The 17,628-nt window shown below is 37.0% G+C and overlaps 2 protein-coding genes across 3 annotated transcripts in view; one reads left to right on the top strand and one right to left on the bottom strand.

Moving 5' to 3' along the window:
• PIK3CB (phosphatidylinositol-4,5-bisphosphate 3-kinase catalytic subunit beta) overlaps window positions 1-12,178 on the top strand; it is a 205,873-nt gene extending 193,695 nt beyond the window's left edge. The window contains exons 21-25 of one of the 2 annotated variants that reach the window (XM_038571022.1): window positions 2,953-3,120; window positions 4,190-4,313; window positions 5,964-6,109; window positions 7,642-7,774; window positions 8,148-12,178. In XM_038571022.1, the coding sequence (XP_038426950.1) occupies window positions 2,953-3,120; window positions 4,190-4,313; window positions 5,964-6,109; window positions 7,642-7,774; window positions 8,148-8,285 (709 nt within the window). In that variant the 3' untranslated portion in view covers window positions 8,286-12,178. The remainder of the gene's footprint in view (window positions 1-2,952; window positions 3,121-4,189; window positions 4,314-5,963; window positions 6,110-7,641; window positions 7,775-8,147) is intronic. The other variant, XM_038571021.1, reaches the window with a different exon arrangement.
• The window catches only part of FAIM (Fas apoptotic inhibitory molecule), a 28,351-nt gene continuing 20,260 nt past the window's right edge, over window positions 9,538-17,628 (bottom strand). The window contains exon 6 of the mRNA XM_038571027.1: window positions 9,538-9,688. Coding sequence (XP_038426955.1) covers window positions 9,668-9,688 — 21 coding nt within the window. The 3' untranslated portion in view covers window positions 9,538-9,667. The remainder of the gene's footprint in view (window positions 9,689-17,628) is intronic.

Below are 17,628 nucleotides of genomic sequence, written 5' to 3'. Positions count from 1 at the left end.
GCTTTCTCATTGCCTTTAGGAGAATGACAGAAGTCCTTACATGACCTGTCAGGTTCCTGCGTAGTCTTTCCAACACTGTTTCTTATCCTCACCTTGCTTTTGTATTCTCCCTTATATTTTCCTCCAACTCTGCTGTCCCTTCTTCCTCACAGAGATCTTTATTAACTCTTGACATGTTCTCATGGCAATTCTTTTTTTTTCCTTTTTTTTTTTAACATTTAAAAAAAAGATTTTATTTATTTATTCATAGAGATGGAAAGAGAGAGAGGGAGGCAGAGACACAGGCAGAGGGAGAAGCAGGCTCCATGCAGGGAGCCTGGCGTGGGACTCGATCCAGGGTCTCCAGGATCACGCCCTGGGCTGCAGGCAGCACTAAACCGCTGCGCCACTGGGGCTGCCCTCTCATGGCAATTCTTGTTCATACAAAGATCATGTACACATTGTGCATTTGGGCCTTATCTGTTCACTGAGAGCAGGGACCGCTCTTCTTGCTTCTTTCTGTATCACCAGCAGCAAACAGAATGCATGACACATAGCTCTACCCATATATTTGTTGAGTCTATGAATTGCATCCATTGCATTTTCTATAATCAACTTTCATTTGAACTTCCCCAGGTATCACATTCCATTTTGGAGTTGCTATAAGGATAGCACAGTTTTTACAAAACTGTAGAAAATATTTACAACCAAAAGAAGAAAAAGATAATGTTAATATATTAAAAAGTCATATAAATCACTAAGGAAAATATTTTAAAACCCTAATAAATAGGGAAAGAATGTGAATCCTAAGTCATTAGAGAAAAATCTTCTAAAAATTGGTAAAAGAGACATGAGAAACTTTTTATTTTCATTAGGGATTATATAAATGAAATTCAAAGCAAAATGCTACCTATCAATTTAGCAAAAATTACTTTACACAAGAACAGCATGAGAGGCCTGTTAAATAATCAGTGACTCTAGAGACTGTTGGATTTGAAAGATAGTTTCAGAGCCGCACAAATCTATTTTTAAGTCTTAGATCTTATGCTTAAATGTATAACCTTTTGCAAATTACTTTTTCTCATTTGTGAAATTGGGAACTTACTGAACAGGGATTTTGTTATTTTTTTGTTTTTTGTTTTTTTGGGAGGGATTTCGTTATTAAATTTGTCTATTCGTTCAGAAATAATTATTGAGTGCCTGCTTTGTGACAGGCACGTTCTCAGGCACTGAGTATACAGCAGGGAACAGAACACCCCTGTCTAGTAGAACTTCCATCCTACTGGTAGAGAGAAAGACAGTAAACAAACATATAAATAAAATGTACAAGATGTCTGGATAGTGTTGAGGGCTTATAGAGGAAAATGAAGCAGGGAAGAGATAGCAAGTTTTGTGTCACAGATGCTTTTGTAAATTTAAATCCGGAATTTCTCACTGAGATGGAAACATTTCAGCAAAGACTTCAAAGAAATAAGGGAGTAAGTCAGGTAGATGTCTTGGGGAAAGATGTTCTGGGCAGAGAAAATGGAATTAGGGACTGTTGTGCCTTATACGTTTGAGGAAAGCAAGGGAGCCAGTATAGTAGGAATAAAGTGAATAAGGGGAGGATATTAGAAGTGAAGGACATTGTGAGAGCTATGGCAAGCATGTTGGCTTTCACCCTAAGGTTGGAAGCCAATGCAGAAATTTTGATGGGGTGGGGGAGTGATATAAAATGCGTACCTTTTAAACGGACTATATTGCTGTTGGATTTAAAACAGACTATGATGTGGAAGCAGGGAGACTAATAAAGGAACTTGAATAATTAAGTAAAGATTGATGGTGACTTGATCTAGAGTCGGAACCAAAGGAAGAGTGGAGGCAGAGAAATCTTAAGTACACATTTTCAAAGTAGGTAAATGCTGGTCATGAGAGAAAGAGTCAAAGGTGACTTTAAAATTGTGAGTTTGAACAACTGGAAGGATGGAGTTGCCATTCATTAAGCAAGGTAATGTGTAAAGTGCTTAGCCTGCTACTATGTGGCACCTATTAAGTGCTCTATATAGGGTAACTCCCTTCTCCAAAATTTAGAGTAAAAATGAAAGACTTCTTTTATCTGATATGCTTCTGTCCATCTCTACAAATGGAATATTTTATCAGAATAACTAGATAACAAATTATAATTTAGCTGGTACATTGGAGTTCTAGTAAACTGCTTCATCTGTTGGTCAAGATATTTACCCCCCAACAGAAAAATAGAATTTGTATTTTTCCTTGGGGCACCTGGTGGCTCAGTGGTTGAGTGTCTGCCTTCAGCTCAGGGTGTGATCCTGCAGTCCTGGGATTGAGTCCCACATTGGGCTCCCTGCATGGAGCCTGCTTCTCCCTCTGCCTCTGTCTCTGCCTCTCTCTCTCTCTCTCTCTGTCTTCATGAATAAATAAAATCTTAAAAAAAAAAAAAAGAACTTGTATTTTTCCATATGACAATAATACAAAAATGGCAAGGGTATCAATAGTAATAAAACTTTTTAAAAATCAAAGAAGAGGGCAGCCCAGGTGTCTCAGCGGTTTAGTGCCGCTTCAGCCCAGGGCCTAATCTTGGAGACCCGGGATTGAGTCCCACGTCGGGCTCCCTGCTTCTCCCTCTGCCTGTATCTCTGCACCGCCCCCGTGTGTGTGTCTCTCATGAATAAATAAATAAAATCTTAAAAAAAAAATCAAGGGACGCCTAGGTGGCTCAGCGGTTGAGCATCTGCCTTTGGCTCTGGGCCTGATCCCAGGGTCTGGGATCGAGTCCCACATCAGGCTCCCTGAGAGGAGCCTGCTTCTCCCCCTGCCTATGTCTCTGCTTCTCTCTCTGTGTCTTTCATGAAGAAATAAAGTCTTAAAAAATAATAATAAAATAAAATAAATCGAGGAAGAAACTTACTCTGTTAAAGTTTCATTTTATGGCTAACATATACATATGACTGTGCCAATTTTTTTCCCTTTCAGGATGCTGCCTTATGGCTGTTTAGCGACAGGAGACCGCTCTGGCCTCATTGAAGTTGTGAGCACCTCTGAAACAATTGCTGACATTCAGCTGAACAGTAGCAATGTGGCTGCCGCAGCAGCCTTCAACAAAGATGCCCTTCTGAACTGGCTTAAAGAATATAATTCTGGGTTAGTTTGTGTATCATTCTTCTGAACAAGCAGCCGGACAAAAAAATGGTTCTTCCAAGTAGAATCATAATTGTCCTAGAGGAAATGTTAATGTTATTTATTGCTTTATTTCAGGTTAGATCAGAATGAGAAAGTAGGCCTTCCTAAAGTCTCACAGATGGTTAGCATTAAATTCTACTTTATCTAGATCAAATTTAAGAGCCTTACAGTAGTTACAATATAAGATTTTACAAAATTTTTAAATAATTTTTTAAATGTGTCAACTTCTATACTTAGTGAATATATGACCTTAGGTAAGTTTTCAGTAGACTTTTACAATAGCAGTAAATGAGTTTGTAGATTGATCTCTCCATATTTAAAAAAAAAAAAAACAGGGCTGGAAACTGTGTTATTAATGGTTATTATGTTGGAAAAGACCTAATCATAGACAATTAAGGAATTTCATAGTGAGGGAAAACACTGCAAGTATTTTGTCTAAAGACTTCAAAGTCAGATTTATATTTCATCATTGGCAAAACCCAAGGGCTTGTATGGAGAATTAGTTTTCAAATTTTAATCTTAAGACTTTGTCTTTAAAGGGTCTGTGTTACCAACTTCTAATTTAAGTCAGTGACTTAAAGTGTTGGAACTGTAATACTTAACTCTTAAATATGGAATTCTAGTGTTAGGTCAAAACTGATCAAAAAATGTTCTAAAGCCCAGCATCATATCATCCAAGCAAAGCTGAGGGTCTCCTCTTATTATACATATGAACCTACTCCCTAACCCCAATGAAGCTCAGTCCCCAGGACACAGCAGTTTGAATGGCTGAGGTCCAGTGATCCAAAGTCTTTGAGTCTTCCTGCTGACTTCTTTCTGCCCTGCTTCTGCACTGATCACCCTCCCTCTCTTGGCTGATCCTGCATGGTTTGCTCATACGGTTTTGGCAGCTCTGTGTTGCCTTTCTACTAAAAATTAAAAAGGAAACAAGTGTGAATTGGGTCTTACTATCCCATACTTTTGGAGTCTGAAAACCTCTATTCCTTCATTTATTCATTTTTTTTTTTTTCTCTCTCTCTCTCTTATTCAGGGATGACCTAGACCGAGCCATTGAAGAGTTTACCTTGTCCTGTGCCGGCTACTGTGTAGCTTCTTATGTCCTTGGGATTGGTGATAGACATAGTGACAACATCATGGTCAAAAAAACTGGCCAGGTGAGCCTCCCCAGAGTCTGCCAAAGGCCTCATGATGCTATTACATACAGTACAATCTCTTGTGTAATTCAGGCAATTCTTTAGTAATTCTTGGAATCATGTCTTTTTGCTTTCCTTTTGTTTCACACACCATCTGCTTCATGTATATTCATTGGTTTGTTTGCTTAAAGTTAGGTGATAAATACTTGTTTAATGTCTGAAAAGTTACTGCAGTTACTTAAAATGACCTTTCAATATAAGATATGGATAAATGGGCGCCTGGGTGGTATAGCTGGTTGAATGTCCAACTCTTGGTTTTGGCTCAGGTCATGGTCTCAGGTTGTGGGATGGAGCCCTACTTCAGGCCCTGTGCTCAGTGGGGAGTCTGCTTGGGACTCTGTCCCTCTACCCCAGACTCTCTCTCTCTCAAATGAATAAATACATCTTAAAAAAAAAAAAAAAAAAGATTTGGAGAAGATTTAGTAGTAGGGTCCTAGGATACTAAGCCCAAAAAAGCTTTGTCAAGGAAAAATATGGGCAAAAAGGGAAATGTATTGATAGTGTACTGTTGCTACATGGTTTAGCTTTGAAATGTACTTACATGGCCTGAACAGTATAAACATGGAGTACTAATTTAACCAGAAATTATGATATACTGTGCCTCATTGTATAGCATTACATCAGCACAAAGTACTAAATCTTTACCTTCCATAATTCAAAACTAGGAAGTAAAAAATAAGTATAAATATACCATTTTAAAAAATGGAGGAAAAACCCATTAAAGAGTGGCCAGAAGTTACCTCTAAGTACTAGGACTCAGGGTATTGAGGGGGCTGTTGGGCAAGTACTTAGAAATATTGACCAAAATAGTTTGATATGTAGAACTATTTGGCTTTTTAAAAATCAGACATGTTGGGATCCCTGGATGGCTCAGCGGTTTCGCGCCTGCCTTTGGCCCAGGGTGTGATCCTGGAGTCCCGGGATCGAGTCCCACGTCAGGCTCCCAGCCTGGAGCCTGCTTCTCCCTCCTCCTGTGTCTTCCTCTCTCTCTCATAAATAAATAAATCTTTAAAAAAAAATTAAAAACCAGACATGTTTATTATTTGGATGTATTTTTCTTTTTCTTTTTAAAAACTTTTCCTTTTTGGGATCCCTGGGTGGCTCAGCGGTTTAGCGCTTGCCTTTGGCCCAGGGCATAATCCTGGAGTCCTGGGATCGAGTCCCACGTCAGGCTCCCTGCATGGAGCCTGTTTTTCCCTCTGCCTGTGTCTCTGCCTCTCTCCGTGTGTGTCTTTCATGAATAAATAAATAAATAAATAAATAAAATAAAAACTTTTCCTTTTTAAAGATTGTCTTTTGCACTAGGTAAATGCAGTTTAATATCAGGCCTGGGTTATTAGTGCGTATAAAAGATCTATGAGTATTAGAAACAGTCTTCCCAAGTGACCCAATAGCCTCTGAAAACTGAGAAGGGCTCATGAGAGTTTTGTAATAATATAGTTACCAAATCACTCTGTTATACACATAGTAGCAATTGTACAATCAATACAGAGTGAGGCAAGGGCTCAGCTGAAGATCAGTGAAGTGTTGCAGGTCTAGGACTGCTGAGATCTTGCCTTTCTGTTTGGGAACCAGAGAAACGAGAGAAATCAAGTCCCATTTGTTTTCCAGCTCTTCCACATTGACTTTGGACATATTCTTGGAAATTTCAAGTCTAAATTTGGCATTAAAAGGGAACGGGTGCCTTTTATTCTTACCTATGATTTCATTCATGTGATTCAACAAGGAAAAACAGGAAACACAGAAAAGTTTGGCCGGTAAGTATTGACCTCATGTCAAGAATAAACTTATCTGACATTTTCTCATCTGACTAGTTGGGCTAGCATTTCTTAGCTGAGGTCTATTTAGATCAGGGAAACATTTAATCTGCTAACTGGAGGCTTTTCGCCTGTCAGATCCATGTTTTGGTTCAGAGAGGAGAAACATTCTTGAAATTTGAAATAAGTTACTGTGTTTTAATCCAATAGTATACCACTCTTTGTCTTAGAAAATTCTCTGAAACTGTTAGACATTTCATTATGAGATGCTAAGAGGGACAGGCAGTTTGCTCTCATTCTAAGGGACCCAGTGTTCAGAACTTTGTAATTTCTGATCCGGTCCTCACTACTTGTATGTTTCCAAGCACGTTATTTGTCTTCTTTGTTTCTTCATCTTAAAATAGTGACAAAAATAATTAAATTTTAGGGCTATTATGGGGTGCCTGGTGGCTCAGTTGGTTAAGCACCCAACTCTTGATTTTGGCCCAAGTCATTATCTCAGGTTTGTGAAATCGAGTCCATGTTGGGGCTCCGAGCTCAGTGGGGAGTCTGCTTCTCTCCCACTCCCTCTCCCTCTCCCCGTCCTCAAACTTGCTCTCACTCTCTCTCAAATAAATAAATGAATCTTTAAAAAAAATTTTTTAGGGCTATTACGATAATTAGAATTAAGTTAATGATGTGACCAACTCATACTGACAATTATAATTATCATTTCTAGATGTGTCTGAGTTTGTGCAGAATATATCTCTGGGTGTTCAATTCTCTTTTTTGGCAAAATTAGGGTGATAGCATCAGATGGTCCTCTTGAATAACTATCTTTAAGAGGAGAGAGAGGGAAGGCAAGATGATATGGAGGTGCAGTGCGAAAGCATCCATACTTGGGACCAAATCAAAGAAATTAATCTCTGGAGTTAGACTATAAATCTAGAATATAGAAACATTGTTCACAAATCCTCATGGATTATAAATTACCACTTGTTTTATAACTAGTTTTTGGGTCTCATAGAATTAAAAAGCACAGGTGTTACATATTACATAGCCTTTTATAAGAACTTTAGTTGTATTTTTAAAAAGATATGTGTGATTTTAGACAGCCAGATCTGTTCTATGTAAATTTTAGTCTTGGAACAATTTTCAAAGTGCTTTATTTTTTTTTAATATTTATTTATTTATTTATTTATTTATTTATTTATTTATTTATTTATTTATTTATGATAGACACACACAGAGAGAGAGAGAGAGAGAGGGGGCAGAGACACAGGCAGAGGGAGAAGCAGGCTCCATGCACTGGGAGCCCGACGTGGGATTCGATCCCGGGACTCCAGGATCGCGCCCTGGGCCAAAGGCAGGCGCCAAACTGCTGAGCCACCAAGGGATCCCCTCAAAGTGCTTTAAAAATCAGAATTAAACCTTCAGTTCTGTAGAAAATTTCCAGCTCTTACAGAAAATCTAGATATGTCTCTTGTTTTCCTTTACGAAATTTGCTCTCTTCTCTAACATCATGTTCTTGTGATTTGTTGTGTCAACTGAAGCTTCCGCCAGTGTTGTGAGGATGCATATCTGATATTACGACGGCACGGGAATCTCTTCATCACCCTTTTTGCACTGATGTTGACTGCAGGGCTTCCTGAGCTCACATCAGTCAAGGATATACAGTATCTTAAGGTAAAAACTCCTTTTCTTTGTATATTGGACTTTGTAGGCATGAAGCTCAGCTGTACCTGCCTATTTCATTCAAATGTTCAAAGGGAATGGAACAGAGCGATTTCCTGTGAGACTGTACTATCCAGGAGTGGTAGTGACAAGCAACTGAGTAATTTTCTTGCAGTCATCATAAATTTCATCTTCAAAAACCCTGTGGCAGGAACTATATTATCACCCTACCTTAGTTGTCATTCTCCATGCTGCAGAAGACATTTAAATAAGAACATGAGGCACACAGTTTAATGATGGCTGGGGAGGTATGGCTGAGATTTTGACATTGCATGTCACTATGGAGGATATATAAAATCAGATTTTTTTTCTCTTTCATTTTTAGGACTCTCTTGCCTTAGGGAAGAGTGAAGAAGAAGCACTCAAGCAATTTAAGCAAAAATTTGATGAGGCACTCAGGGAAAGCTGGACTACTAAAGTGAACTGGATGGCGCACACAGTTCGGAAAGACTACAGATCTTAATGATCAGCCTTTGCTCCTAATGTATTTGTTGGTTTGTTTAGTTTTCATTTTGCACTTGCACTAAATTGAACATGACCCTGCCAGAGATGTTATAAAGGGAATGAAATCCTGGAACTTAGTTAAATTAAGAACAAGGCATCCCACACATCCTAATCTGAACAATCCCTGATGACTACCCTCTGCTTTATTGAATGCTTCCAAGATTCATCATGAAAACTCCCAACATTATGGATAATCATTTCCTGCTGACTTTGCACGCCGAAGAATGCTACTAGAGATTGTTTTCTGTCTTATTCTTTTTTTAAGTATTTGGTACTTTTCCAGAAAGGTGTAAATACTTCTTTTTGTATTGTGACCAAGTGTTATCACTCAACCAACTTATCCACACCTGGGGACTGGTAGTTGTTCTTACTTTCCAAATGAGGCTTAAAAGAAAGGCATCTTTCTTCCCTTTTTAAATTATATAAACTACAAATTATAACATAATTTGAAATTATGTTTATTTTTCAAAAGAAATCTTTAAACTTGTGGAAAGATTAATTCTTCTGTTGATATTTATCTACCATGACAGCATCATTCCTATCAGACTTGGTGAAAATCTGCTCGTGAGGCAAATATTATATATATGCTGCATATATATTTATAAAATTTCAAGTGGGGAGTTCTATATAAAAAGACATTTCTTTTTTTCTTCCTGTCGTGTTTTAAAGTTTTACAAAAAGCAGAGCTTTTTCCTAAGTTTTTAGTTAACTATGAGATCCAGTTCTTCCAGTTGCTTCTGTAATGAGGCACATAGTAATTTCAGTTTTTACATGGTATCTATGAAAGAGTTCACTTCATAGAGCATAATACTTGAGCAAATGCATCCAAGACAGAAAGCAAGTGAAAGGAAACTGTTTATGGAATCATCTCCAGACCTAAAATTCAGTATTTTAGTAAAATGCCAGCTGTTCTTACTGTATTTATTAAAACTTATAATAATGTGATTTTTCAAGGATATTAGTTCAAATTGAAATGGTTATATGCCACATGGAATTCTTTAATTTATTATTTGAGGTACCATACACTTAGGGTGCTAGATGGCAAATAATGTTAATATGTGCAATAAGAACTACTGGTTTGAATGTGTAAATGGATGCTCTTTCTGAGTACTGGCAATATCCAGCAAAACTACTGCTTTTTCTCCAAAGATTTTTGGGAGCTCTCAATCCTCAGTGACATGAGAGAGAGAACTGAGAACCCTGTGACTGAGTTTTCTATAGGAATTTTATTAAAGATTGTTTAATTTTGTTGTTCTCCTTCATGTTCACAAATAAATGGGTGAGCTGGTTTCAGCTGCTCTTGGGACGTGTGGGCTGCTTCTTTATGGACAGCACAGGCCTTTAGATCTTGGCACTGGGACTCTAGGAATAAAGTCAGTAAACAAATTAATTTGAGAGGTAGGCTGAGGCTCATGGTCTATTCTCTGACTTCTCTCTGCTTCCCAGCCCCAGCAGGAAGTGTGGGAGGCCTCTTGGACTTTTCATAGGAGCCTGAAGCTCATCAAATTTTCATCTTTGTACCCTGAGGTGGAGGAAAATGCCCCTTTAGTGACTTAAGTATTGAGCCAGACTGTAGCCACTTTGTGGCCCTCTTCCATGGAGCAGATATTCACAACAAGTCATAGTTTCTTAGAAATAAGTTTTAGGTAAGGATAGAGATTGACCTCTGAACTGACCATTCCCAGGGCTGGTCCAGACTCAGTGAGAATTCAGGAATAGGATTGTGGAAGGATAGGTTTGTTCAAGGATCTTTATCTGGTAGTGATCTACTTTCACATGCACTAGCTCTCACAGGCCAGGGGGCTTGGAGACTGGCAAACATTGTCAGCTGGAAGTGGGAACCAGTGTTTCTAGAGGAGTCTCCTCAGTCCATAGGGAGCCTTGGTAAATATATGTAAAAATATGCCAAATCAATAAATGTGGTCAGGAGTAAGAAAGGAAAGGCTTGAGCCCAGGATGGCTCTGGACTCCTCTCCACCCTCTCTGCCATAAGCCCCTCAAAGATAGCCAGGACAATGTGACGTAGTAGCCCTCTGTAGCTGTTAACCGCTCCTAACAGGTGCTCCCCACATACTTCCTGAATTGCACATTTCTGATTCTCTTCTCAGCAAGAGAAGAGGAGGTAGCAGGCAGAGGACAGCTAACTTTAGAGGTCTGGGCTGCTGGATGAGCTTGTTGCAGGGGAACTGGTTATCCAGTACCTTGGCTCTTAAGTGCTCTGGTCAGCAATAAACCTTAGCCCAAAACACTTCTAGTTTGTAAAATGGGACTAGTAAAATAACTACCCTAGTCACTTCTATGTGGTGGTGAGAAGGCTAGGTTACGACCATGAATGGGGACATAGGCTGAGTCCCAATTCAGAGGAACTCTTCCTGCTTCTTCCACTTGAAGACCACTGAAGGGAGGAATCTTCGGGAAGGAAAGCCCCTTCCAGAGCTCTCCCCCTACCTCCTATCTAAGGAGGCCCCTCCAGTATCTTCTCAGTTCTACCTTGCCAGCCCATAGCCCTATTAGCACCGGAACAGTCAGGCAGCCTGTAATGCCGAGGTCACTTGTCTGCAGGAGCTAAAAGACTGGTCCAAGGGGTGGAGAGCAGAGAGGGACCATGCCACAGAACCCTGAGTTGGGAATGGGCAGCTTTTAAAAAGGAGGGGGTAAGGGTTGAGGTTTCTTGGAGCAGAGGGCCCTGAGCTGAGTCTTCAAGGATAGAATTTAGGTGAAGGGGTGATAAGTAAGACTGAGCAGGAAGGTAAAGCATGTTATAAAGGCTGGGAGGAGAGGAAAAACGGGATTCATGGGCACAAACAGGCTCAACAGCTGTTTCTTTGCCTCTGCCTCTTCCCCTCCTCCACTCCAGAGTGCTGCACTTCTCAGGGATCCAGACAGTACTTAAACCTCAGTCATATCACGCTGGAGCCTCTTCCTCTTTCACTATCTGTGGCAGTTCTATCCCCTTCTTTGATGATGGAAAACGTGTCTGACATCACCTTCTGGGTTATTCCTGCTCTAAAATGTACAACTAAGGGGTTTTTGGAACTCAGGATTCCTTTCCACTTTTAGTAAAGCCCAGGTTCAACACTCAGAAAAGTCTGCCCTTTCAAACTCCCAACGTTTCTTTTTTATTGTGAGAAATGGCACATAGAGTAATGTATACAAAACAATAAGGCATATCAAGTTAAGGCTTAGCAAATATTATAGAACAGACACCCAGATAACCATTGCATAGGTTGAGAAAGGACATTGCCAACAATAAGAAGCCATGCCAGTTCCCCTTCCTGGTCAGGACTTACTTCTCTCTGCCAAGGTAATCACCATCTCTTCTTCGTTGGCAATCATCTCATTTCCTTACTTTACAGTTATGCTGCCTCCTTTTTTGGGTCAGGCTTCTTTTGCTCTACATTATGTCTTTAAGATTCAGCCATGAGGTGGCATCATTTTTTATCATCGCCTCATAATATTCCATCTTAGTGGATATCCTATAATTTATATATCTTTTCTACTGTTGGGACACATACAGGTAGTTACTAGTTTGAGGCTATTACAAATAAATAATGCTGCTATGATGATTATAATTTATCTGCTGATTCACAGATGTATATATTTCTTTGGATGTATATACTTAAGATTAAAATTAGTTGGTCATAGGATTGTGCATATCTTTATTTTGACTAAGTAATGCTAAAATAAGTGGTTGTGCCAACTTACTCTTCCTGCAGTACTTAATTCTTGTCACTCCATATTCTCACCAGTACCCAGTTATCCAGCATTTAAAAAATTTTAGCTATTCTGATGTGTGAGGTGAAAAAAATTTGCATTCTTTGCTTAGTAATGAGATTAAATTGCTTTTTCATATTTTTGTTCATTTTAGTTTCCTCCTTTGTGAAATGCCTGTTTAAATCCTTTGTCCATTTATTTATTTGGATACCTGCTGTTTGTTTGTTTGTTTGTTTGTTTGTTTGTTTTCCTTCTGAGGAGTATTTTGTTTTTAGTAATTGCCTTTTGGTTTTTGTTAGGTGAAATTCTGTATGTATTTCTGTACAAGCCTTTTGTCAGTCACATGTTGAAAATATCTCTTCCACTCAGTGTGTGTGACTTTCTTATTCTATTAATGTTTCTTCTCATAACACACAATCTTAATTTTAATGTAAAATTTGTCATTATTTTCCTTTATGGTTAATATACATTGTGTAGTATTTAAGATATTTTTTTCCTGCCCTAATGTCATGAAGATACTCTCCTGGATTATACTCTAAAAGCTTGAAAAAAAAAACAAAAACAAAACCAAGTATTCCATTTAGATCTATAATGTACCTGGAATTGCTTTTTATAAATATTGGGAAGTGCTTTTCCCTAAATGGACACCAAGTTGTCCTGGTATCTTTTATTGGGAGCCTTTCCCCACTGTTTTATAAATCCACCTTTGTCACAAACCAAGTGTCCATATATGCAGGAGTCTGCCTCTGGACTCTAGAAGATAGCCAGTAGATTTCACCTCCCTATTTCTGTATTTTAAGCGTATTTATCAAATTCATACAGAACAGTTAATGTGTAATAGGCATGCATCTAAACTGTAGATATTGAATCTGCATACCAATCTTACATAAAGGTAGGTGCAAGTGACCTTCCCCACATTACGGATGAGAAACCAGGCTTAGAAATTCAAGTAATTTGTCCAGAGTCACAAAGTAAAAGCCAGCATTCAGACTCAGGGAATCTGTCTTAAGTGTTCATGTTCTTTCCTCACAATTATCAACAATGCCTCAATACACATTTCAGAATCTGCTTATTGATTCCACCAAAAGAAACCTGTGGAAATTTTGAATGAAATTGCATTATAGATTAGGTTGAAGTAAATTCATATCTTAAGAATATTGACTCTTCCAGTCTATGACAATGGAATATCCTTTATTTAGATCCTCTTTATGTGTACAATGATTTGTAGTTTTCTATGTAGAATCTTTGTATATCTTTTGTTAGATTTCTGGATAAGTGATTTTAAGCTTCATTGTTGGTAAACTATAGCAGTGGTTTTCCAAGTATGGTCCCCTGAGTAGGAATATTAGCATCTCTTGGGAACTACTTAGAACTACAAATTCTTAAAGACTTCCCCTCCCCTCTGCAAGACCTACTGAATCAACCACTAGAGATGGAATCCAGCAACCTTTATTTTAATAAACTTTTACCAAGCTTCAGAGCAATTGATAGAAATAGAGTTGATGATCGTGTTTAGCAGATACACTAAATATTCTTATCACTCCTATTATAGAACTTATTTTGATTCTGCATATATGATCCACAAAGAGTTTTATTTCTTCCCTTCCATTACTTTCAACATTTTATTTATTTTCTTTTCTTTCTTTTTTTTGACCTTCTGCCCTGTTTAGGAATTGCAACAAAATGTTGAATAGAAGAATACTAAATCTTTTACTGATGTCAAAGGGAAAGTTTTCGATATTAAGTATGGTATATGTTCTGGAATCTGGATTTTTTTTTACCAGATTAAGGAAGCATGTTTCAATTCTCAAGGGATTTTTTTATATATATAATCATGAAAGGATGCTGAGTTTTTCAAATTATTTTTCTGCATTTTACTAAGATGTTTCTCATTTGGGAAGTTCTGTCAATTGATGTTCAAACTTTAAACCAAAGTTTACATTCCTGAAATGAGCCCAACTTGATTGTGATGTATTTTAATATATTGCAAGACTTGACTTGCCAATATTTCATTTGGGATTTTTGCATCTATTTTTATCAATGGAACTGGCCCATAAGTTCCTTGAAAGAAATGGATCAGGATTTGTTACCAAGATTTTGTGGCCTTATAACACAGGTAAGATTGGCATTATTTCTTCCTTTAAAATCTGATAGAATTTTGCCAGTGACATGATATCTGATACTTCCTTTGAGGTATGGATTTCATTAATAGCTAGAAGAATATTCAGATATTTTTATCTTATTGTGTCCATTTTAAAGAGTTGTAATTTCTAGGAATGTGTCTATTCTAGGTTTTAATTTATATAAAGTAACTGATATGTTGCAGGGTTTATATAGATGTCCTCTTTTCATTTTTGTTATTGGGCTAGTGCCTTCTGTTTCTTAGTCTCACTAGAGGTTTTTCAATTTTATTCATCTTTACAAAGAATTAACTTTTTGATTCCTAAAATTCTCTGTGTTTGTTTTCTACATTCCTTTCATCCCTCTTATTTCCTTCCTTCTACTTTATCTGGTCTTACTTTCCCTTCTCCAATTTAGTAAGATGGTTAGTTAGCTGATCGATCTTAGCCTTTATAATAACAATCTTTATCTGCATCCCATAAATTTTGAGATGAAGTCTTTTCATCACCATTCAGTAAAATGTATGTTCTAATCTCCATTTTTCTTTCTGTGTGACTTACTGATTATTTAGAAATATATTTATTTCCAAATACATGTGGATTTTCTCATTACCACTTTGTTGATTTTTAGATTGATTGCATGGCATTCAGAGAACAAACCTGTCATTTCAATTGTTCAAATTTGTGAGGCTTTCTTTTATGACTCACAATATGGTCAATTTGTTCAGTATGCATGAGAAAAAATCCATATACTGCAGTTATTAAGTGTCCTACATACATTCATTAGATCAATTCTGTTGTTTAAATTTATATATATATTGAGTATTTATGAGGTAAGTTAGAATATCCCACTATGATTTTGAATTTGCCTATTCTGGTTATATCAGTTTTTATAATTTGAGGCAATATTATTAGTTGCTTATAAATTTAGAGTTGATTTGTATCCCTGGTGAATTGAACCATTTAAAAAAATTTTTTTAAGTGTTCTCTGTGTTTCTGGCAATGCTTTTTGCTTTGATGTGTGTCAGCTTTCATTTGGCTAGTGGTTGCATGGTGTGCTTTTTTCTTTAAACCTTTTATAAACCTTACAAATGTCTCTCTTGTAAATAGCATGTAGTTTTGGGGTTTTGTTTTTGTTTTTGTTTTTTGTTTGTTTTTGTTTTTTGTTTTTTAAATCCATTTAACCCTCCTTACCTGTTAATTTAAACATTCACATTTACATTTAATGTAATTGCCAATATATTTGGGGTTAAGTAAACCATCTTACTATGTAGTTTTATTTTTTTCTGGCTTTGTGTGTGTGTTTGTGTGTGTGTGTGTGTGTGTGTGCTCCTTTTTCTATGATTTTCTTTTTAGTTTTAGAAAGAAACTAAATAGTTAGAAAATATATTTTCTAGAAATATTTAGTTTTCTATTAATTTGGAAATCACACTTTTTTACCATTCTTTTATTGATACACTAGGTTACAGCTCACATACTAGACTTATCCTTCTCTAATGTTACTTGGTACTTTTATCATTTTCCCAGACAGTGCAAATAAATCTTCACTTCTCTCCCAACCCATATGCTATTGTTGTTGGATTTTAATTATAGATCATTATTAACTCCAACAAGAAAGTATTGTTTTATACAACCGCTATGCATTTAGCCATAAAGATGGTCCCTGACAATGATGGTTTGACTTAAAATTTTTCAACCTTATGACAATGTGAAATCAATACCAATCAGTAGAAACTATACTTTGTGTTTTGAGTTTTGCTCTTTTCCTGGGCTACTGATACTGTAGTGTGATACACTCATGTGTTCCTGGCAGTAGCAGCAAGCCACGGCTCCCATTCAGGCATGTCATCATGTTGTAAACAATTAGAAAGCTTACAAACATTCTGTCACTTTCAGGACAGTACTGAATAAATTACATGAGACATTCAACACTTTATTATAAAATAGGCTTTGTGTTAAAAGTTTTTGCCCAGCTATAGGTTAATATAAGTGTTCTCAGCATGTTGAAGGCAGGCTAAGCTATGATGTTTAGTTGGTTTTAAATGCATTTTTGACTTACGATATTTCCAAATTACAGTGAGTTTATTGGGACATAACCCCATCATAAGGAAGATCTGTATATACATTTTTACCATTATCATTGCTTTTCATCCTTTTTATCACATTTTCAAGTTTTCATTGGGGATCTTTTTTTTTTTTTTTTTTCTTAGACCAAAGAAAAACCCTTAGTATTTCTTTCAGTTGTTCTACTCTTGATTAATTTCATCAAACTTTTGTTTGCCTGATAATAAATGGTAGTTTTGCTGGGTATAAAAAATATTTTTTAATATTTTTTTTAATTTTATTTATTATTTATGATAGTCACAGAGAGAGAGAGGCAGAGACATAGGCAGAGGGAGAAGCAGGCTCCATGCACCGGGAGCCCGACGTGGGATTTGATCCCGGGTCTCCAGGATCGCACCCTGGGCCAAAGGCAGGCGCCAAACCGCTGTGCCACCCAGGGATCCCGGTATAAAAATTTAGATTGGTAGTTATTTCTTTTTAGCATGTTGAAGGGATTTTTTTTTTTGAAAAATCCATTCTTTTCTACTGAAAAGGTAACATTTTAGTATGTATTTTTTCTACTAACTGCTTTTTAAAAGTTTTTCTGTTTGTCTTTTAGCAGTTTTACTATGATATGCCTGGGGTGTTTTATTTTGTCTTTAGTTTTTTGTATTCTCCCTGTTTAGTGTCTGCAGAACCTCTTGAGTCTATAGCTTACTACCTTTCACCATTTAGAAAATTATCTTCCAATCTACGTCTGCATAATTCTCCTTTTGGAACTCCATTTATACTTATTTGACCTTTAATTGCTAATTGTGCAGTCTCTATTTATAATTTTCCCCTCTATAATCTCTTTGTATTTTTTTTCTAGATATTTCCTTGTTTTCCAGTTTAGTATTGTTCTGATATTGAGTTATTAATTTCATTGTGTATTTTTCAATTTTACAAATTTGGTTCAGTTCTTTTTAAATTATTCTTTTTATCCCTAGCTCCCTTTGAAATTCCCAGAGTTGTCTGTATTGTCTTGAACATTTTAAACATAGTATGTCAAGCTGTACATCTAGTGAACTCTTAAACCGCAACTGCAGCTCCTGTGGGTGTGTTTCTATTGCTTCATTAATTTTGCTAACACCAGTTCATGTTGTCATGTCTCATTTGCTTGTATATTTATTTATGCTGCATACTCCCATCAAAGGTAATTCTGATTTCAAAAACAAATCAACTCTATTATTTCTTAAGTGATGCTCTTGGGGTCTCAACTCAAAATGTGGGAATTTTGCTAGAGTTTGCCAGCATTAGCTTTTGTCAACCCCAGGTTGTGTCTTCCTAGCCATGCTAAGCTATCAAAAATGCTGTTTAATCTTTTTACCTCTTGTAGAATCAGTAAACATTCCGAGGGTTAAGTGGTTTCAAATGCCTGGCTCA

The sequence above is a fragment of the Canis lupus genome, chromosome 23, assembly GCF_011100685.1.
Source record: "Canis lupus familiaris isolate Mischka breed German Shepherd chromosome 23, alternate assembly UU_Cfam_GSD_1.0, whole genome shotgun sequence".
NCBI classification, from domain to species: Eukaryota; Metazoa; Chordata; class Mammalia; order Carnivora; family Canidae; genus Canis; species Canis lupus.
The sequence above is the reverse complement of the archived record's forward strand: the minus strand, read 5'-3'. Positions and strand labels throughout refer to the sequence as shown.